Source organism: Corvus cornix, chromosome 14, assembly GCF_000738735.6.
Source record: "Corvus cornix cornix isolate S_Up_H32 chromosome 14, ASM73873v5, whole genome shotgun sequence".
Lineage (NCBI taxonomy): Eukaryota > Metazoa > Chordata > Aves > Passeriformes > Corvidae > Corvus > Corvus cornix.
Window position 1 is genome coordinate 6,405,600 of NC_046344.1, and position 23,550 is coordinate 6,429,149.

The 23,550-nt window shown below is 39.0% G+C and overlaps 1 protein-coding gene across 4 annotated transcripts in view; it reads left to right on the top strand.

Moving 5' to 3' along the window:
* USP22 (ubiquitin specific peptidase 22) overlaps window positions 1–23,550 on the top strand; it is a 96,483-nt gene that overhangs the window by 32,032 nt on the left and 40,901 nt on the right. For 2 of the 4 annotated variants that reach the window (XM_039560118.1, XM_039560116.1), the window contains exons 2-5: window positions 1,043–1,175; window positions 12,578–12,691; window positions 13,242–13,286; window positions 17,994–18,095. In XM_039560118.1, coding sequence (XP_039416052.1) covers window positions 1,043–1,175; window positions 12,578–12,691; window positions 13,242–13,286; window positions 17,994–18,095 — 394 coding nt within the window. Of the gene's footprint in view, window positions 1–1,042; window positions 1,176–10,858; window positions 10,923–12,577; window positions 12,692–13,241; window positions 13,287–17,993; window positions 18,096–23,550 lie in introns of those variants that run through there. The other 2 variants (XM_019281686.2, XM_039560117.1) reach the window with 2 other exon arrangements.

A 23,550-nucleotide genomic window follows, 5' to 3' on the forward strand; every position in this document is an offset into this window, starting at 1 on the left:
GCTGTTACAAAAGTTCAGTTGCCCTCAGGTCTGAATGCAGTTCTGTCTGAGATGAAATGTGAATTTACTGTGAGGAATTTCTCCTGTCTGTAACTTCCAGTCAGATGGTATTGAACCTAAATTACTTTCAATGTGGTTGAGCAAAAGACTTACTCTCAAAACTCTCTGAAGTCTCTTAGTAGACAGAGTAATTAAAAAAAAAAAAACGGAAGTATTTTAGTTTAATGCTAAGAGATGGGTTTGGGTGCTGTTGGCTTAGGGTGCTTCAATTATGATTGAGTCAAAAAGTCTATTTAACCTTCCAATGACTTTTTTTGCTCCTTAAGCCTCACTTGTTAAAATGTATTGTTATTGCAGACTGTCATATCAAGTGTGTGTGCTTATTAATTTCCGATCAATCACGGCAACTTTCCTCACATCTCCCCATTCTGGGTCGTTTTGGGGAATAGTTCAGGCCGTTGCTTTCAGCTTCTGGTTCAAAGCCAGTCTCAGAATAGCAAAGGCAACTTCTGTAACTCTGGCTGGTATGGATTTGATATTGTGCCACTGTTTGGTGGACTAATGTAGAAAACTCTAACGAGTGAATCTGGCAGAATCTCCCAGCAGAAAAATGAAATATCATATACCCACACACATTTTAATGTTCAAGTTACATTACAGCTTTTGAGTGCATCAAGGAGGTCAGTGCTCTGAAAAAGCAGAGTTCTTGCTGTGGTCCCACCACCCAAGCTCCTGCCTCTTCACCACTTAACCTCCCTGCTGGGCAGCTGCTTTCCCTGGGTTCTGGTGGTCATCTGACTCTTGAGACCTGCTCCCTGATAGGACCTATAGGAAATATCTTGGAGAAATGCAAGGGTGCTCTCTGTTGTTTTGTCCAACTGGTGGTTTTGTTGTGTGAGGACAGAGCTGTTTCCCTGCTGGTCTGCAGCATTCCAAAGGCACCGAGTGAAAGGGAAAGGCAGCAGTGAGAGCTGCACCCGATTACCTGGACTTGGGGATGTGTTTCTGTCACTCACAATCTGTGTCTGTTTTGCTGTTTCAGGCAAAGTCGTGCATTTGTCATATGTGTGGTGCCCACCTGAACAGACTCCACTCTTGCCTCTACTGTGTCTTCTTTGGCTGTTTTACAAAGAAACATATTCACGAGCACGCGAAGACAAAGCGACACAATTTAGGTGAGTTCTTATCCTAATGGTGCTCATAACCCTCTGTGTTATCCCTGTCCATTCCAGTCCAATAAAGTGATATTTTCCTGTAGTTACCTCACTAGGCAGAGAGATAGTTTTATTTGTAGTCTGGTTTAGTTTAGTGGCATTATTCTAAACTTGGTGCTTAAACTTCCGTTGCATCACTGTTAAGTTTATGTTCACAACTTGTAATTTGTTTAGTATCTTGGTATTTATGAATTAATGTCATATATAAAAATGTGAGGAGGCAGAGTTTTGTGGGTTTCTTTCCTAAGTGTTAAAAATGGTGGGTTTAATGCCTGGAACTAGAACATTTATTTCAGTAAACTTTTTTTTCAGGAGGTCATAATCACTTCTTTTCTTGCTGAGGAAAAACCCCATCATTTCTGTCACAAAGAAGACTAATCAAGTAGCAATCAGAATTATTTGAACTGCTGAAGTTTGAGGGGGTGATTTTCTTCATTTTTCTGTGTTGGCTTCTTACTTCTAGTGGGGTCAATAACCTAAGTAGTAAGAAAACCGTTTATTTGATATGGAGTACTTTTCCCTCAACCATCTTAAAAAATGCTGGTTAAAGGCCAACAAGTTCTTCTCTTCTGTCAGCTTTGGTGCTACATCATGTTCAAAACCAAAAGCCTTTGGTTTTGTTTTGAATTACCTATTGCTTATAGTTTAGAACATTTTCGAGTTACAATGCAAAATCCTGATCTATATTCTGTATTAAAATTCCATTTTAAAATGGATGGATATAATTTTTCTCCAAATTAAAATATATTCTTGGTGGAGTGATGTAAGAAACAGGAAAAAAAAGGCATTATTTCATGGCACAAATTTGCTCTTGACCAGCGTGGCCACCATTCCTAATTTAATTTATCCTAAGTGCTTATGGAACAAACTGTCTTTATTTTCCATGAAGACAGAGAAGCTCCAGAAGGCCAACAGTGCTGTGTACTCCTGCGCTTAAGAAACGGGTGTGTAAGTTTACTATTTTTGGAAAAGATGATTTAAACCAGCAGATCGTTATAGTTTCTTCCTCCATATGTGTCAAGAAAGAAAAAGATGAGACTCAGTAGTGGTATAGTTTAAGTTTGTAAATGTCTTGAAAAATAGAATACTGGAAAATAGTACTGAAAATTCCATCACGGTATGGCTAAGAGCACTGGGACTGTTCAGCTCACAGGAGAGAAGGCTCAGGGCAACCTTATGGGTGCGTACAAATATCTGAAAGAGGGGTTAAAAAAAGTGCATTGGGCTGTTTCCAGTGGTGTCCAAGAGGCAGCGAGGACAAAGTGAAATACAGGAGGTTCTGTCTGATCATCACACAACTGTAAGGGTGACCGAGGACTGGAGCAAGTTGCACTGAGAGGTTGTGGTCTATCCCTGAATATATTCGGAATCTCTCTGGACATGGGCCTGGCAGCCTGGGTGTTCTGGATGGCCCTGCTGGAGCAGGGGCTGGACAAGGTGACCTCAGAGGTCCTTGCCAACCTCAGCCATTTTTTGAAAACTGAAAGTACCAAACCAACCCTCTGTGACATCTTTTAGTTGCTTTTTGCAGAGTGTGGTCTCAAAGAGCTTTTAAAGTCGATTCATTAGCTGAAATTATTTTGGAATATTTACCAACACAGAAGCGCAAATTTGAGGTAAACTCAAAGAATTTCTGGTAAAAGGGAGGGGTGGGGGTGTGTGTGTGTATAAATATATATATATATATAAAAAACAACCTTTCGTGCGAATACAAGTTTATGGCTACATGTAAGGTTTAAAAAAATACTGTGCTAAATTGAGACTGTCAACAGTATTTACCTGTTTATCTGTGGACACTTTGTAAACACTAATTTTTTTACCACTAAACATATTTATGGAGAACTTTTAAAAAAAGCTTTATAACTACACACATTCTCAGCTGCTGTTTATGTGTTTGGGAAGCTTAAATTCAAATTATTTTTTGTGTGAGGTAGAATTTGCTGTTGTCTGCTGTAGTGAATTAGCTTCTGTTTTCTTAAAGGAAAACCAAAACTGGATGGAGGAGGGAGATTCTTGAAGATGCTCTTGCTTAAGGACTGTTGTAGTTATTGTCGTGGCACTAGGCAATTAAGACTGTGTCAGATAAGGTACTTCCCAAAAGGAACAGCCTTTAGATAAAAAGGGCAAGAGTTAATTAAGCCAAAGCACAAAATACTTTACTGAATCATCCCAAAAAGGATTCTTCTGCAGCTAAATATAAATTACTTGGTGCACAAATACACATAACGTGAAGATTGTGCAAGCGACTGCTCGATTTCTAGTTTTGGAGATTCCTTTCTCTTTTTTTTTAATGTATGTTTTGGTGTTTCATTTCCAGCTGCATGTGAAATGAGCTTTAAAAATATTTTTGTAGTTTTACTAGTGCTTTTGGTTGCTTTTCCTGCTGCAGTTTTAGTTGGGAAAATAACGTCTGATAGGCAAAAACAAGCTAAGTGCTTTGAAATTTCAAAACGAAGAGGAATTATTTTAAAGCACTTGGTGACTTTTTGCTGAGCCAACATCAGTCTCCATGGAGACAGGCAGGAGCTGCACATTTAATCACAGTTGTAAGAAATACCATGGATTTCAGCTGTAACAGCTGTCTGAGCATGGAAGGGATGTGTTTGCAGCTTACTGCTGTGTGTTTCAGGAGGCTCCAGCATCATATTCCAGAGTGGTTTTAAATACATCCCTTGCTATCTCTGCTTCCCTGAACAATCTAAATTAGGCACTCACAATCTGACCTTACAGTGATACCTGTGCTCTTGCATCTGCCTCCCTGTTCAATGTATATTAATAACACTGTACTTAATTTAATGTATTCCTTGAGTTGTGAATGTGGGTGACAGGTAGGTGAGGTAAGATCCAGCTATAGGAGCTGCTTTTTTTTTATTCTCTGCATTGCACAGTCTCTCTCAGTCAATCTCCAGGACAGGCTGATATTCCCAATGGGCTCTGTGTGTCTTTTGTGAGGAGTTGTGAAATGGTGAGAGCAAAGTCCTTACTGATCTCTTCTGGGATTCTTTGTATTTTTGATCCTGGCAGATGTTTCCTTTTCCCCACCTGTAGGAACCTGAACTATTTTTAACTTTTCTTATTGCAACTCTTATATGATTCTCAACATCCTCATCATACTTCACTTTTCCAGTTCTAATGTGTCCATCTCCGGTGCAACCCTTTGGATTAAGAGAGTTTGCTTGCCTAATGACTTGCATTCTTAGTTAATGCTTCCATGACTTCTACTTTGTGCTTCTAAACCTGCTGTTCAAAACAAAGCTGGTATTGTTACTTGGGAGTTAAACTCAGTGACTCCAAAACTTCTTTTCTGATTGGTGGTACTTGTCTTCCTCTTTAGTGGTAGTGATTGGAGTTTCACTCTTGTGCTGTTGCCTCTTTGCTAAGTAACTTGAAATCCTTCTGGAGCTATTTTTATTATCCTAAATGAATATGTGCCATCAACATACTCTGTCATCTTCCTCAATAATCCTTCCAAATCAGGTTCAGCACCTGGGGAGTCTGCTGGTGGTTTCTATCCTTGTAAAAATTGATGGTCTCTTCCTTCTCTTTTCTACAGCTGTTCAATGAAGGAGAATACACATTAACTTAGTCCCAGAGTAGCAGGAGCAGGAAGATGTCTGTGAACAGTAATTCTAAAAGAGAAGAGATGTTGGTGCTTTAAAGTTCATCTCAAAACTGTAGCAGTGATTAATTTATCAGTTTCCTGACTGGGACTGTAAAATCCTGGGCAGACACCAAATGAAGTTTTAGTATTCTTTCTGAGTGAATATTTTCTGTTACATAATGTTGCTTTTTTAATATATGCACATACTCTTAGCTGCAGGAAAACCCACTGGTATACGGCTTGGGACAGTCTGTTACAGATGGCCATTCTGAGTTAGACTAGTTCAGTTATGGTATCAAAGCTCTGTGCAAAGCTATTTATTTAAACTCCCTGCTGAGGAGCCAACTTGTGCATGTCCATGCTGTGCCTCTCTCTATTAAAGATGCACTTGTAACACCTGAACAGTGTCTCTGAAACAGCACCTCTGATGCAGGTTTTGGGTGAAGTCTTGATCTGCTCTGAGGCCTCATTCTGTAGTTCAGGAATAGAGGGGAGGTGAGTTAGCAGGAGTGAGGTTCAGTGGTTTAAAGACTAAACGAGAGAGAGTTGGAAGACTGAACTATTATTCCATTTCTAGGGACACTGGCAAACAGTTCATTATGGAATTAGTCCTGTTAGGGTACATTCATTATTTATTAGATCACAAACTGTTTCTTGAGGAACTGTTTTCTTTTAAGTATATGCTGATGTAAAATTCAGTCCAATAAATACATTTGTGGTGAGAGGAACTGGGTGGGTGAGCCTAATAATAATGCTCATAGATTAAGTTGAGGATTTTTGGTACAATTCAAAAAGCTTCTACTTCCTCTGGAAAACAAATAACTAATTTTTTTCATCTGATTCAGAGGAAACATGACAGAAAGCTGGTTTCTGTACTGAAGTTGGTAAAAGGGAAAAATCTGATCACTTCTGTTACTGCATACCTGTCTGAAATTTAATATATAGAATCAGAACACTTCTGTAAAGGAATGACAGTAAAAGCTGTTTAATTTTCATTTGAGTTGGAAGGTGTTGACTGTAGTGTTGCTTCTGCCAGTTCTTTTTTAAACAGCAAAGATTTTCATAACACCCTATGTGGAAAGGGCAATTAAAGCTGTTCTCAGCACAGTTTACTGCACTGCTGGAGTAGCAGTTAGATTGTTTTTTCTGTTCACATCCAGGCTCAGAAAGGGGTAGAGAAGGTCATCTGGGCATTTTACCAGCCTCTTGATTTGAGTTCTAATGCTTTACTTGGTGATGGTGTGGAGAAGCCTGTTGAGGAGATGAAGGTGAATGGAAAGCAGCACACAAACAGTGTTTGCAGTTCTGTCAGAGGTAGATGCTATCACATTAATATGTCTTTTTTGATAACATAACTGATTTTCACAGAAAAAAGGAAATACACTGAACCTGACCGGATCAAGTAAAGGATTTGACATTTTGCCCCCTTGGAAATTATTACTTGAGGTAGAAATGGCAGGGATCAATATGAGAATCATGGTGCATAAGAGGCAAGAAAAAGGGAAGTTGATGAATGAACTGAAAGCAGAGTGTGTAGGACACAGACTTAACTAGCAGAACCAGTCCTGGTTTACTGCTGTTTTCTAGTAACTGAAGAGAAGGAATTTTGTCTGTGTATGACATTCCTGATGGTCACAAAGTTCAGAGGTGTTATTTGTACTGAGGAAGGCTGGGTAGCCCTGTGAATTAAATAACCTCAGTGACTACAGCAAAAAAAAGGTAAAATTTGATGGGAGAAGGTACAAAATATTGCACTTCAACATAATATCCTTGTGATGCCAATTGGAAGATCATTGATTGGAAGAAGAGGAAAAGGAGGAAAGCATTTTGGATGCACAGGTCAGTTGCAGGGTACGGCTTGAACTTTCAATATTCCCAATTGGCATTAGCAGTATCTGCTGCTCTGGGATGTATTGTGCAAAGTATTGCAGGGAAATCCTCTTTTGCTTATGTGAGGCACATTCCAGCATGGCATTCCTGTGCCTTAGCTCAAGCTTGGAGCCAGACTGGATTCATAAGGTGGCAGCAGGAAAGTTCATTGGAAATGTCTTCTGCTGGGGGCTGCTCTGGAAGGTGCAGGTAAGTGATGAGCTCCTGCCAGCCATCCCTCAAAAGCTCCTTTTAGTATCAGAAAAGACTCCTGAAGAGTTCTCTCTATACCTGGAATATTCTTATCCCTCAGAAAACCAACTTGCTGAATATTTACCTGTGTATTTCCAGCTCTGGATGTATCTGCTTGCCTCAGACCCAGCCACAAAGTTCTGTGCAGTTCTGGATCTTGCTACTGCTTCTACTGAAAATACTGTTATTTACATAAGTCTCCACTGTTGCTCAGATGAGAATATGCAGATGAGTATAAGCAGTTTGTATCACATCATGTGCAGCAGCTCCAAACTTGGTGACTGTGATTTGGGGGTTCTTCCCCCAGATTTCTGAAAAAAACCCAGCAAGATTAAGTAAGGGAGTGTTTAACAATTTCTCTTCTTTAATATATTTTAGTAATATTTTGAGAGATCAGGAAGAGGTGCTGTAGCAGGAGGATGTAATTCTTCTCAGTTTTTAAAGGTTTGCTGCAAAGAGGGGAACTGTGGAAGGTCGTATGGTCAGAGGAGGGCAGGGAGAAGACTCACAAAAGGCAAAATATATTTTATAATAGGGCAGCTTAAGTATAGGAATGCTACAGCCTCCTCTGCAGCATATTGGGGCATGCACACATATGTAGGTACTGTGTGTATACAATACAGGTGTTTCTGAATGAGGTCAAGGAGCTGGAATTAATATTCTGCTCCTAACAACTTAACATAAAGTGGTTTGACACACTGTGACTCCTCTAAATTAACAGTTAAAAGCGTATTTGCTGTCTAGATTCCATAGGGATAGCAGGACATTTTTTCTTCGTCTTACCTTTCCTGGCTTGGATTCATATGGAGTTGTAGGATGCTATTCTAAACCATCACAGAAGCGAGTGTACAGCACAGGGGCTGCCCATTTGGCTCCTGGTGTTAAGTGGTTTGCAGCATAGCATTGGGTGCTTGCCATGTTTGGATTGCAGGCAAATTGAATTTAAACATTAAAATTCTAGATCCATATGGGGCCAACAGGCATCTTGGAGACTTCAGAGCCACAGAAACACTTTTCACCTGTTGGCTTCTGGTTTAAAAAAAGAAGAAGAAGTAACACTTAATGGAATAGTTCTCGAGTATTAGGAGAAGATACTGAATGTGAGAGGGAAGGATAATGCTTGACTATGACCATCATTTTTAATGTGGATTAAAAGATTTGGTATGTGAGGCTGGACTTTTGGCAACAGAAGGAAGTTTGGGGTTTGTTTTTGGTTTTGGGTCTTTTTTTTCCCCCTGACAGTAAATACCTGCAATTCTCAATGGCTGAATCATAATTTAGCAGGAGTAGTCTCTTCTCCGCTTATTTTCCTCCCTTCTTATCAGTTCAGGAATTCTGACCTGTGGTGCAGATTCCACGTGCCAGGAAATCGGGAGGAAGGCAATCAGATGCCTACTTTATGCTGATAGATCAGAGACAAGATCCAGTGGAGAACTGGCTGAAGTTTAACATATCACTTCTTGGGAACCTGAGCCAATTATCTGGAATGGGTTTAATGATTAACGCTCAAGGTGAGAAATCAGGGAGCACAGATTAGCTTTGGATGTTGGCTTAACATGGTCTAGAAGAATTGCCAATTTAGCTTCCTTTGTTACAGAAGTTGAAGAATATGCAGGTGACTTGCATAGAACACTGTGTGTGTTGATTTGAGGTTGATAATATGCCAAGACTGAGTCACAGAAATTCACAATGGATTTAATTTCAGTACAGGTGAAAACTGACCTGAATTTTGAGTTGCTGCTGGATGGTTTTTTTTTCTACTTGAGTGCACCCAGTGATCCAAGGGAGATGATACCAAAACATGATTCACAAATATCTCCTGTCTGATGAATGGTATTGAATATTACGGTGAGGTATCTCATTCCCAGCTGTGTAAAATCAGTTCTTTTCACCTGGGTCTCTCAAAAACTGAACATCCAAGTTTTTTTACCTGGATGAGACGTGCATGTGCACACTCTGGATGTGGCACACTTCCCTGCTTTTGTTGTGTTCCCATCATCTCTGGTCTCTTTAATATTTTCACAAGGCCATCAGTGGATATAGTTGGCAAAATAAAGCACTTGGGCTTAAGTAAAACACTTGGCTCCCAGATGGAGAGTTTGAAAACCTTTTGCTGCCAGATTTAAACTTTCACCCCTGAGCTGTTGTTTTTTAAAACTTAGTGTTCCTTGCACCAGTAGATAAAGTTGTTGTCATTCCTGCATGATCATCTGTGCTGCCTCCTTGTTTCTCTAAACTGATAGTTTTACTTTTAAATGAAAAATAAAATGTATTTTCATTCCTCTCCTGCATTGCAGCTGCGTACAATTTTGTATGTAAAGGGGTATGAGGAGATCAGACTTTAAAGGAAGGGCAGCTTGTTTCCAGCACAGAAGGTATAAAAGCAAAGGGGAATGTTACATTCCAAGAGGTCTTTTCATTCTTAAATTGCTCTGCCTGTGATCACCAAGTAGGTATTTTGAATTCCTAAACCAGGAATCTAGATTGATCAAATTTAATAAAATGACATTGTGATTATTTTAAATTGCTTTTGGTTCTTCCTTGTGAAAGCAAAAGGTAGATTTCTACTTAATGTGTATTTTATTTTTCCAGGGTAATAAATTCTGCATGTGTACTAAGCTAAAACTGAAGTTCACTGACTTCATCCCCCTGTACCTTCCTGAGAGAAGTGTTGTAGTAGTGTTAGGAAGAGCAGATCCTGGAAGTTGGGAGTAGCAGCCATTCTGGAGGAGCTTCCTAAGAGAGATGTTCATTGTGGGGAATGTGGGGCATCATGGCAGACTTGCCAGTGGGTTAATCCAAAACACCTGGGCATTATTCCTAGGTTGGTAGTTCCCAAACTTTTTCTGAATTTGAGGCCTTTTTGTTAGTTTTGTGATCCCAAATATCAATGCAAATACCAGTGGTGAAATTTGCTATATGTGCATTCTCATGCTTCACTGTTGTGTTTTTTATGGAATTTTCTGGCCAGGTGTTTCAGTTTGGGATAGAGCTTCATGGCAATTTGGCTTAAAACAAAAAAAGTTTAGCATTTTTCACAATGAGATGAAATTTGTTTCATTCCCTCTAGTCCTTTGAGGGAGAAAGTTTTGTGTGGACTTTGTTCTTTGGATATTGTGTAACTTCAGTCAGTGCTAAGGAATTGCTCACTTGGGAAGAGTTTCTGTCCATAAAACAGTCCTTTCAGTGGTTCCTCTGTTGTTCTTCACCTCAAGACAACCAGCATAAGAAAGTTTAAGTGTATTTCAAGGGAAAAAATCAAATTATACTAACCTGAAAGAATTAACTTCCAAAGTTTCCTAGTGGACTCTTTTCCTGAGCAGCTGTGTTCTGGCTCCATGAGAAACTCCTGCCCTTCCTCCATGCTGTGGCCAGGCCTGTGTGGCTGCCTTGTCACTGGTGCTTGAGGTAATTTGTCCAAAACCCCTTGCAGTCATTAAAAAGACATTGGAAGGGTTGGCATATGTACAACTGCATTGTTCCCATAAGTGTGCTGGAGAGAGGGTATTTCCTCAAGAGTCCTTAATCAGGCTCTGGACAATTACAGCTTTAACTCCGCCAGTGTTTCTGTTAAACTTTCTGCTCCTTTACACCAGAAATTCCTTCTGCTCTCAACAAGTGGTTTGTGCAAGGTGGTCTCTTGTTGGTTTAGATCTTGACATCTCTATTTCATTGCTCAGGCTCGTAAATCCAGGAAGAAAGGAAAAGTAAGGAATCCTCTGAGCACAGCTATGCCTACATGTTCTAATGGTAAATTGTAACTATTAGTGGTCACAGAGTCCTATTTATTCAATATTCTGCCAGCCCTGTTCTATTATTTGGGGGTCTGTTTGTGGGATGTTCTAAAAATATATGGAGAACAATATTTGGGTTTGTGTTTTAAGACCAGTACTTTGAATCTTCAACAATTTTTTTCTTGTAGAAAACTGTGCAGAACTGGTAATGCAATGAATGATGGAGTAAACACTGTGGAACTCTAATTCTCTGTAAGTTGTGATAAACCACCCCCCCAGTCACACAGTGTTTTATTACTGATCTCCACCACAGCTCAGAGTCTTGTCTTCTTTTGGGATATTCTGCTAAAGGAGTTTATTCAGTCCTCTAGTTAGCAGGGTGAAATATTCTGGTATTGGGACATAACAGAAGGTAATTAAAATCCTGAGTTTGTGACTTTACATGAAGTAACACAGTCCTTATCTTCTTACACAAACTGAGTGTGGTCCAAACAGGCAAAACAGAAGAATGGAGCACATCAGCAAGATAAAAAACTGTTTGAAGTAATTGGGGTTTATTGCATAATGGGAGAAGTAACAAACAATTGACATAATAGTTGAAAAAGTGATTTTAAAAAGGGGGAAGGAGGAAAAAACCAGCTTGCAAAGGACTAAAGGAGAGGGGGCAGCAGGTTGTGAGGGAGTAGAGGCTATGAAGGATGGAAGAGATGGGGTTAGAAAGGATCTTTACCAAGAAACGTCACCACAAGCACTGCCCCAGTAATGGGGCAGCACAGAGACTTCACCTGCGTTTGCCTGCTGAGATCCATGGCAGAATTCCTGCTGCATGGCATGTGGTTTGGCTTATTTAGCACTTCAGAGTAATTCAGTGCTGTTTCTTGCAGGCCACCTGATGTGGTAATGGTTTCCTGTGTTTAAAACAAGTTTCCACTGTAGTAAGACTATTCTACTAGTAGTAAGGCTATTCTAATAATGCTATTTATCTGGAAATAAAAGGAATTAAAAACCGAAATGTATTAAAGCTCTACACTTGGGGGATAAGGTTGATGTGTTTCTTAACTGTTGCTGGTGCAGATTGTGTTTTAGTAGGATTTGTTAGTGCCCACTGATTTTTAACTTTCCTGTGATTGTGGCTGTTTTTCATATCTATGTACTGGACATCAGTGTACTAGGATTATTTTGCATGTTTTCCATTGTATATGTTGGAGTAAAATTACCTTTCTCAGTTAGGTATTTATTTTGTTTCTTGGCTTTCTTTTGCTTAAGGTTGTGCAAGAAAAATGTTTTTAACATTGGTCAGTGTTGATTTGTTTGTTCTGAAAGGGTGTGTGAAATGAAAAATTGAGACAGAAGTAACCTGTGGAATAAACTGCCCCAGAAAATTTTCCCCATGAGAAATAGCTTTGAATTTGCAGTGCTGTCTTCTGTTTGAGCCTTCATTTGGATTTTAACTAAGTGCTTTCTGATTATTTTAATGGCTTTGAAGAGAAATTACTGAAGTCTTAGAAAAAGACAGTTCAAACTCATATGTCACATCTTACGGGGCTGGTTCTGCGTGCGTTGTAGTCAGTCACTGTCCAGATGCCTCTTGGTAACTCGGGTGTTTGAAAGGTAAATTGTGAATTACAGACAGCTTGAAGGCAGCTGATGCTTTGTTGTCCTGCGCAGTTTCCTTGCTGTGCCAGAAGCAACTAAATAACTCACTGAAACTGGAAAAATATCTGGGTTTTTATCTTCCCCCCCCCCCCCCCCCCCCCCCCCTTCCAGATTCTAAAGTACAGATTTTTCTTCTTTTGTGGACTGCTTGGAAGAAAGAGTGCCTGACTTGGAAGCCTGCTTTAAAATGCCTTCTGGTTTATGAACTCACATCTTTTTTCCTCCTCCCCAACTTCCCTTCTGTTTTGCAGCCATAGACCTTTTGTATGGGGGTATATACTGCTTTATGTGTCAAGATTACATATACGACAAAGACATGGAACAAATTGCCAAAGAAGAACAACGAAAAGCTTGGAAATTACAAGGTTTGGTTTTCCTGCCTGAATTTCTTGTTTCTGTTTTTAATCATACCTGTCCCTCCCATTTGTTCAGTGGCAAAAAAAAAGTAAGGGGAAGAAAGAGCTCTTTAGAGAGAGTAGTGCAGGCCATGGGAGAGAGATGTTAGTTCTTGCTTTCCAGGAGTCAGACTGTGGGTTTAACATGTGCGCCACACCTAATTATAGCAAAAATATTTTATTTTTAATTGCAAAAAAGTTATAGAAATATCTAACATTAATCCTGCAAAACTTGCATAATATCAAAAGTCAGATCTGTTTTAGGTAGAGAATGTAACAGTCTGCTCCTTTAGGCTTATTTACGTGGTACAGGCAATAAATCTGTTCCCCTCACATGAAATGCCACCCTTGTGTGTGATTTTTTTTTTTCTTTTTTTTTTTTAATAGATCATGCCAGCTTACTTACACACCTGTGCTTTCATGGTACACGCACAGTATCTATGTAGAAATATTTACACACAAATATATGTACACACATTTGTTTTATTCAGTTTGCTTTCCCTAATTTTTTCTTTTTTAGCCTTCACCCCAACAGTGGTTTCTCACTACCAGTGTACAATGACAGGTAAGAGGCGTGGGCTGGCGACGCACCTCACTAACAAGCGTCCCTTTGCTGATTATCCTGCCATTTTAGACATGAATCACAGTTAAGAATGCCAGTTTTATCGTGCAAATCGTTTTCCTCTTGTTTGGATATGTTCCAATGATTGAATAATTGCAGCAGACTTGATTTCATATGCCCTTTCCTTGATAGAACTCTTCAAAACAAACCTTTTCTCTTTTTTTTTTTTTTGTTTTTTTTTTGTTTTTTTTTTGTTTTTTTTGTGGGGGGTTTTTTTGGGTTTTTTTTTTGTTTGGAAAGGAAGTATCATTTATTCTAAACTGGGTAGATTGTAAGCATCAGTTTTAAAAGCTTGTCATCTTCCATTTCCAGTGGCCTCTGGGGGGTATGTTTTCTTAAAGTGGGAAAGTCTGTATTTGAAGACAGATGACTTCTGTCTAGTAACGTCTCTTCCAGAATCCATGGCATCCTGTTTCAATGTGACAGCCATAGTCAGGGCTGATATGACTTCAAACCATTCTTAACCTCATTTCCAGTTTTAAAAATAGCAGCTAACATCGTATTAACGAGAGCTTTTCTGCTGTCTCAAAAGATAGCTGCCTTCACTTGGTTCTTACTACAGGTCCCGGTGTGCTTCCTGTTTATTCCCTGTTTGAGGGGAGTCAGAGGAAAGGAGGATAGTGAGTCCTAGAACAAGGAAATACACCTTAAAATGCTTTAGAACAAAGCACTGGTTTTCAAAGCGAGATAAAATGAGAATATGTTTTAAGAACCTTTCATTCAAGTTCTGCATCTTTTCTGGAAACTCCTTCAATCTGTGTTGTTCGGGGCACCAAATTAATCAGCTGCAACAACATACCACATCTTCATTATGCATAGAAGAGGAACCCTCCCCCAGTTCCTTACTTTTAAATATGCAGATTTAAAGAGTAATTTCATACTTATGTTGTCTTTATCAACTGGTACGTTTCTCCCTTGTGGACTGAGATACAGCCAGTTTGTCCTGCCGTGGACATCAGTCTGCTGTAGTTTATATTCCAGGGAATAACAGCTACAAGACTGTGGTCCAAGATGACCAGAGGAACAAAGTCGTGCAGAGAAGGTCGAAGAATCACACAGAGAAGCTGCCAGGCAGGATGCCTCTGTACTGATTAGCTGTACTGATTAATGAATGGCATATTAAATACATATATACAAATGCATGTTTGTATGAATATGCACATTGCATCTTCTGTCCCTGGAGAACTAATCTGTAGTGACCAGTGAAGATAGAAAATGGAGGAACAGACAACAACACTTTAAATTACTAGAGTCTGCAATGTAGACATTTTTTTTGTTTGAAGTAATGGCATAGGTTCTTTTTTATGTTTTTTTATTATGAAACCATGTGTTTCCTCACAAATTTATCTAAGGAATGAGAAAGGGAGGTACATGGGAGAAATAATGGAGAACTATGTCCGTTTTTTTCCTTCTTTCTCTATTGTTCCAATCCATGTGCTCCCTCCCTCTTGTTATCTGAGAGATCCCTTCCCAAACTGAACATCAAGATGAGCACAAACCCCAAACTCAGTGTCTTGGGTTTATATTGTTATCACAGAGTTAATTTACCTCAGATCTTGTTGCCCACTTGAAGAACTTCAGAAGTGAATCCAGTCTGCAGAAACTGTAATTGGCTTAAAAACTGAAGAGTAAATGCAGTATATTTTCAAGTTTCTCTCCACAGTGCTTGAAGGGTGTTACTTTAATAGATGCTCACATAACAACATGATGCCTGGAGAAAAAAAACTTTAAGAAAACCCCCAAATATCATGAGATTCATTTCGTACTCTTGCAGTATTAACCTCCAGTGTGCTGAGTTCCCCAGTCCAGCTCTAGTTCAGGGTTGTCTGATGTAACTCTGAACAAGCTGCAACCTGGCCAGTTTTTTTTCCTTAGGTATTGAATAGTAATAACAAGGGAGGTGCGAATACACAGAGCCCTTCGTTCTATTTAATGTTTGAATTTTTGGGAGGGGAAAAATTGGAATTTGCTGAAGTTTAGCAAAGTAAACAATGACTGAAAAATGGTGACTTTTATAAACTAGAGCCTTCATTGCCTTTTCCTTCAGTCATCCCTATGTCCTGATGAAGTCTCTGAGAAGTGCCAATTTGAGTATTTCACCCAATAAAATAATTTCTTAGATGGAGATTTCACATGCTGACTTGAGTCTCTGGCTATTTTATAGCAGCATTTTAAAAAAGACTAATTTTCACTTCTCTAACACTACTTCCCTGTAATTGTAAATGGTGACCTGTGCATGGTTTGCAAATCTTTGTTTAAGGTAGTTTATATTGGCGTTTTTGGCATGCTTGTGAGTGTTATTAAACCTTTTATTAAACCTCTTTCCTTCTTTGTGTTTTGGTTGTTTTTTGTTGTTGTTTTCAGTTTTTAAACATCAAACCATTCCTAATAAATGGCTCTGCCTTTTCCAAATTTTCAAGAGTAATAAAACCCCAGCATTCCTGTTAAGTTATATAGCTGGAACAGAACATGTTTTAATTTCTGTGTCTGACTTAACTTGTGCTCCTTCTAATGAAAGGCTTCTGCAAGAACATTTTCTGTCTGGTTTGCTCTGTTTGTGGCATTAATTGCACATGATTTTTTGTTTCCTTTCATTCATTTTTTTATTGAACAATATTTGATTCACCCAGAATCCTTAAAAATAATCCAGTCTGTCATGTTTAACTTAGAGTTGCTCTTGTGACATGTTTTGGTCCCCATCTTCTACAGCATTTAAACTATATAATTATATATAGATATATATATATATAAATATATATGAATAGTCCTGCTGATAAACGTGGAACTATTGCATGCCTAAAGTTAAGTGCACATGTGTTTCCAGGTATGAATTTTGTTGTATTTGACTTAAACGAGGATTTAAACATATCCAAGGGAGTATTTTTTGATTATTATCAGGGTTCACTGACTGACTGTGTTTGGCCATGTTTTAACTGCAGTGAACCCAAACACAGGAATTGACAGCTGCACAAAGCCACTGCTGGTACTAACACGGTGTTACCAATGAATTTATATAAATTCCTAAGGGAGCATTACAAATATCACCAGGGTTGCTGGAGACATCCAATCCAAACCTGTTGGAAGCCAGTGTTCCATCCTCTGTGAGGTGTCCGTATGTGCGTCTCCAAAGGGTCTGTGCGGACGTACAGTGTGTCCAAAGCATTGCAGCTGTGTTATCTCATCAGTCTCAGTCATTCCCTGCCTTTTCTGTTTTCCCTGGTGTGTAGCTTGATGTTGAACCTTGGATAAAGGAAAGGGATTCTGTTATTGTTCCTTAAGCTCCTTGCGTAATCTGTTGTTGAATCAAATAAAGTGAGAGATGGGTGTATTTGTGTAAATAAGAATTCTCTAGTCCTTGAGAATCCAGAAATGAGACCTTCTGTTACTAGAACCTGGAGGGTCAGTAGTAACTATGAATTGAACATTTTTGGGAGGGTAGCTTCTGACAAGCATAGCTATTTCTGAAAATGAAGATCAAAGAGCTATTAAAATTTAATGTATATTATGCAGAATGTGTAAGCCTCCAGCTATATTTTTTTACTATCCTTTTCATATGTATGATTTGTAATTTATTTTCTGTAGCACAGCGCTGCTTCTGCTCCATGCATTCTATGAAAAATAACTCTTAATTGACTTTAATCCTCAGTTTTAGAATAGATTGCTTGCCATCGTATAATTCTTTATTTTTAATACCGAGATGCCTTTGTGACTCACAGTAATTGACCTTGCACAGCAATTTCTGTGCTACATAGGAAGCTGCAGCAGTACTGAGCTGGTCAGCACGTGAGTCTTCACTGTTTTTCTGGTGTCAGGTTTACACTGAACACAGCTCTGTGCTGATTTCAAATCTAGTCTCCATATTACTGACCTGACTCATTTCTACTGCACTTTCCTTTGAGCAAAAGAAATCTACTGGAAATGCAATGTTGGTGTTCAAAGAGAATAATGACAGATTTTAGCTCATGAGAAAGGGTAGTTCAATATTTGGAGAGTTTTGTCTGGTTGGTGGAGGGAGGGTGGTGTTTAAACCTACTACTAATTTCATTTTTAGATGACTTTAAATATGTCAGCAAAGTGAATCTCAAAAATTAAAACTTGTCTAATCCTGTATTAATGGTGTAAGGAGGGGCCATTCTATGTAATGGCATATCCTAAGACATGTAGTAACTGTTTAGTGTATTGAATTACTAAATTCTGCTGTTCTCTAAAGATTATCTGTCCATTAAGTTGGGTCCATTTAAATTTATTTAATAACTTGTCAAAGTTCATCAGTGCTGGTTCTGTCATTTAACCTCCTCTGAGCACAAAGAAATGTACTTTTGAGTAAAAGCAAGTTTATTCTTGTGCTGGATTTTCTTTTTTAGTTGAAAGGAGGATTATAAGCCAATAATGGAAAGTTTATTGGCCTAGCTGTTCTTTATAAGTAAAGAAGTACCTTTCTTTTCTTATGTTAGTTGTTCTTTGTTGGAAAATTTGTTGATACCTTTTTGAACCATATTTTTTGAGGAGGGGTAAAAAGCAATTGGTGTCTTGTAGTTGTGCATAAGTTGAATCTAACCTAATGGACAGCACATTGAAAGTTTTGACTTGAGCAGAATTTTAAATCCTTTTACTAAAGAACTTCCTGAAACTTTCTTTTCATCTGCTTAGGCATTGGAGAGAAGTATTCAACATGGGAGCCGACCAAGAGAGAGTTAGAATTGCTACGACACAACCCCAAGCGGAGAAAAATAACCACAAACTGCACCATAGGTGAGTTCCAGAAATCCTTTCTGGAGCCAAATTGTCGCTGCCTTGTATATTCAAAATTCTGTGTTGTTTTTCCACTGGTAATTGTAGTAGATTTCTGTAAGCTTTGGGATAACAAAATCAGTTTATTTTACACTACCTTTTTCTCACTGTGGAAGGATATCTGCTCTGTCGCTTCAGGTACTGGTGATGATTCAGCTGTGTAACTGCTACAAAACACCATCCTTTTTTTGACAATATGTTTGTAGTGAGAAATCACTGATACTGTCTCAACTCAGCCTTCATCAGAGATCCCATGAAGGGAAATCCTGTAGTTGGTGCATCCTTAACCAAAGCAGTCTATTGGTAAATCTGGTTTAGCAGAAGCAGCACAGTGATGTCTTCCTGCTTCATGTTTTACACTCTAAATGGGACCTCTTCAATTTCATATGAGCTCTGAAAAGCGATTTTCTTTCTCCAGTGGTGTCAAATAGCAGGTTTGAAATGCATCTCAAAGGTTTAATGCTTAAGAGTTCAGTGGTCTGGAGCAAAGAGTTCTCTGAAATGTGTGTAACTGCTTCTGGCTGGCCAGTATTTGGGTAAAGGTGATAAAAATCAACAGTTCTTCCAATTTTTTTCCTGCTGTTTTTAGGTTGGGGTAGTAGGGGGTTAAAATTAGCTCCCTGACAAGCTCTAATTAAGATTATCAGGCATTTTCCTATGCTGTTAAATGCACAGTAACATTTTAATGGTGAAGGTTGGAAATAATGGTAAATGGTACAAGGTTGTTAATGGTACAGGGTTGGAGGTGTAGCCATAGAGGTTGCAAGTAGGAAACTGTTTGAATTTTTTTCCACAGTTTTAAAGCTATGTAATGTTTCATGAAACATATCATGCTTTCAGCACGCTTGCATTTGTGAACATACTTTCTAAAGCTTTCTAATGTAATGTTTCTAATACAGTAAGTAATTTAATCCAAAGTATGTGTATATTTATTTGGAAAAAATGGACTGAGAAGCACTGAGTAAGTTGAAAATGTATATAAAATGGTAATTCTAAAGAAAGGACCAATGTATTTGCAGTAGTGGGACAGGGAAGACAGTTGGAAAAACATCTGGACTTTGGAAACTTCAAGCAGCCTAGGAAAAATTAGCTAAGCAAAGATTGCTTGCATCATGTTCACATTGGGATTTGTGTTCTGAGAAACTCCAGTATATTTTGTAAAGAATGTTACAAATTACTAAAGATAATAGAAATGGGAGGAAGATGTTTGATAGAATTTTGAAGGTTACTGTGACCTTTGTGAAGAATTGAAGCACATTTCTGTGTTTCTCTTTTCAATCAGAAGGAATGCTCTGCTTGCTCTTGGAGGATTTTAAATCTTTCAGGCTGTTTAAAAAGGCCCTGTCTGGTTGCGTGAAATCTCATCCGCGGCTGCCTGGGCGGGGGAGCTCCGGCAACATGGGGACAAGGGAATAACTGATCTCTTCACTTCTGCAGGCCTGCTTTTAAGAGTTTCTCCTACTGAGCCCTGGAGCTGCCTATGTGCTGAGATTTAGAAAGGAAAGAAAAAAAGTCAAAGCACCCAGGAGACATAATGCAGTTTTGGGCTGCAGTTAAAAGCAGAAGACTTGCTTTCTTTCACAAAAATGCATTGGGGGTTTAGCTCAAGGAAGAAAAGACCTGCCATTGTCCTTGAGCCTTTTCTCTCCACCTAACCTGCTGCTAAATATAAATCTGCTTCAGAGTCTTTTTGCCTTCCCTTCCCTCACTTTGACATGTCTGTTTGCAGTTTCAGATCAGTGAAGAGCCTGTTTGCAGACTGAAATGCTGCAGTAGCTGGACATTTTGGTTTCTCTCTTTTTCTAATACTCAATTCTTTTGAGATCAGGTTTTTATCAATCCCACAGCAGATATTAGAGAATCCAGTTTGTCTTCTGAGGTAGGTAAATGGCTCAGAGAATAGGCATGATGTCCAGTTTTATTGGTTCTGGGAATGAAAATGATGCTGATAACCATCTCTGATAGGCACTGCACATCTGTTGAGCACTTCTGTTTACACAAGAGTCTGTTAAAACATAACCAGCTGCCTTTTGTGTATAAAATGCTCTTTTCAAAGCTGTTTTAAGAGGAAGGCCAGGGGCATGTTTGTGGCTTTCTATCCTACCCCCCGAGATCAATGGATGTCACTTGGGAGTGAAGTGTTTTGCTGCTCTGCCATGACCTGGAGTGATTGTTGTGCCTACACCTGTTTCAGCATTTGTGTAAGATAAATGTGTCAGTGTTACAACTAAAATCTGTGGGACAACACTCTGAAACCTGGGCAGGTGTGGCCTTGAAAGGATGTATGTAACTTGTATATGAAGGATTTTGAGCCCTAACAATAAAATACATTAAACTTGATGTTCTTCATATCTAAAGCACACTTAGGTGGTTCAGTATGTTTGTTGCAGTTGCCTGTCACATCTGTATTGCTTGCATGACGCTCATTTAGGTGAATGTTTACTCTATGGCTGAACATTCTGGGTACATGAAGGGAATTTTTTTATCCCAGATTTGTTGCAATCTCATGGTGCTTCTCAAAACAGCTGGATGTGTCTGCTGCTTTTTGAGCTGTTTGAACTTTCGTACAGCTGCAGGATCCTTTGTCTTTGATCAGCACCATGAATTAAAACTGAAGAATACTCAGACATGAGATGAATATCATATAATGGAGACTTGAACTGGTAGTTCACTAGAGGAAATAATGTGAAAAACTCAGCTTTTGGTCTTTCTACTTGAGTGACAATTTGAAACCCATTGAAGAAAGAACTTCTTGTTCGCATCCTCAAAAAATGAGGAAAAAAACTTAACAGAAATCCATAAATTTTGCTTGGTTCTCTTTAAAATGCTGTGTGTTTCCATCTCATAGATACTTTTTCCAGCTAGTAAGAAGATAGTGCAGGTAACTTGACTTGAATCTCTATTTTGCCATTGAGCAAATTGCGCTTGAAATGAGAACTCACACTGGGCGCTGCTGCAGGCTGTGGAAACTGTGCTGATTCCTGCCTTTTGGGATGTACAGGGTTGTTCCCAATGTTGCACATAAGCACCTTCAGAGTGAGTTGGAACACACTGTTAACCAAGTGGAAATGTTGAGTTGTCTTACAGGCAAAAAGCCATGATGAGAAATCCTTGTAGTGTGGATTTTATGTGGGACATTGCATGTTCTGGTGGCCTAACTTGACATTTTGATGGAGCTTCTGTATTTCAGGAGATTCAGGAGGAATGTCACATCCACTCAGACCATAAACGTGCTCTGTGGAAGCAGTGTCAGCTCAAGACATTCTCAGACCTTGTTCCACCTCAGACACTTGCATGCGGATTTTTTTCATTGTGTTGCCACAGCTTTATGCAGGTGAACCAGATCATTCTGAAGGGATGGTGTATTGTGGGGAATGTAGAAATATCCCAGGTTTTTTTATGTTTCTCTCAGCAGCAGGACTGAGTATTGTCCTGGACTATTCAATTTGTAGAGTATTTCTATTCATAGAACTGCTCGTCTTGATTTTGGGTTGCAACTGATGTTTCAAGCATCCCATAAACACAAAAATTTTTACATGGAAAAATTAGATAATACTTAACAGCTATTAATTAGATTCTAAAATTGTAAAAGAAAAAGATCTAAAGTTTTCAGTCTCCTCCTGTCTGTAAAGTGGCCTCCCTCTGCAAGGGAGGGAAGGGACAAAGCTCCATGCTCAGAAGCAAATTATTTGTTAGGGGGTTGAGCTAGAAGTGATACAAGTGATCTTTTGGGAACTGTTTTCCGAGCTCATCTTGCTCTGCTGTCATTAATACCCCCAGCAGATCTGTTCTCCTGAGTATATGAAATATTAGCTTGGGATCAGCTGCTCTCTGATTAGCATATGAAGTGACTTTGTGGCTAAAGATGGGTGTATTAACAATAGGAAGAATTAGACTCCCAATGCACATGGGTAATTAGCAGGAGCCACCCGGGATTCCCATTTCCAGTGTTGCAAAAAGGCAGAGGGGAGACAAACTTTTCCAGGAGACTGAGCAAATCCTCTTCACCTCTTCCCTCTGATGGGATGGAGAGGTGGGAAAACCAAAACTGCCTTGGGAGCAGGTGGGTTTTGCAGCTGCAGTGCTGAGCAACCTGATGGGCCAAAGAGCAGCATGAGAGGAATAAATATTGCAGCAGAACTCCTCTGTGAAGGTGGCAGGGGAAGAGGAACAGTGACCTGGAAAATATTTCTTGTTCTCTAGATAAGCTACCAGGAGCATTTTTGCCTCTCTAACTTGGAAGTGTTGAAGGCTACATTAAAACTTGGATGTTTTCTGTGAATGTACCAGCATTCAGGTGCACTTTTTCTCATTGGATGGTACTTAAGGTAGCTCGAGTGGAAAAGTGGGATGAAAAATATGGTTTGGTGCAGCACCACATCTTTAGCTGTGGCTTTAAATTTAAATTACTGATTTGTAAGCAGTAATACTTCGGTATTTGAAATCATGACTGCACAAAGTGCACCCTGAATAGAAATCTCTGATTCTTAAATTCTTGTAGATTGCTGTGTGATGAAGGAAAGGAAAACCACCTTTAACACTATGTAGGTGAATGTTTCCTCTGTGACTATTTTTTTATCTAACTTCATTTCTTAAATGGTTATCTGGATGGAAAATTGTTTCTTAAAAGGTTGGATTGGTAAAATCAAAAAATTATACCTTCATGTCAATAGGGAGAGCCTTCTGTTCCTGTTTTACTTTGTCATAAGCTTAGCATGTCTGACCATTGGACCCAGTTGTGTAATACATTTCTTAGGTCTAAAATTGATAAAGCTGATCCTAAAAATAAATTTTAAAAGCCCTTTCCTCACAAAGCTCCCCGGGAATTCTAAGAAAAATTAGAGGGACGTGAATATTTTAAGAATTTTAAACATAAGCAGTGATTTACTCTCTGAGGTTTCTAGAGCTGTACTTTCAGAAAGTCTTGTTAGACTTCCTAAACGTAGCTCTTCATCAATATAAAATAAAAGCTTTCCTCTGCAAAAGGTTTTTAGAGGAGAAATTCCACATTGGATGCTTCAGTTGCCTTTTTGTGTATTGACTGTCTGGGAATTTGTCACCTGGTTTTCCAAAGCTGGTGCCAGAAAGCAATTTGCATCACTGCAGTAATGTCACTGTGTGTGGTTTATCTGCCCAGCAGTTGATTGAGTTATCTGTGATTTAATTGTTCCTGGGTAAGATTAGGAACATCAGAGTTATCAGTGAAGTCCATGCAGTATTTTCCTGCTTGGAGTGAGCAAACTTTTGTTGTAGAAACTTTTGTTAGACAAAAATCAGCCAGCGTGTGAAGAGTTGACTGATGAACAGCACTTCCTCAGAATGCCTGTTTGACACCAGGCCAGCTCCAATGAAGAATGAGGGGGGTTCTGATCTTGTTACCTCAATATTTGTTTGAATTTTAGACCCTCTTTTAGGA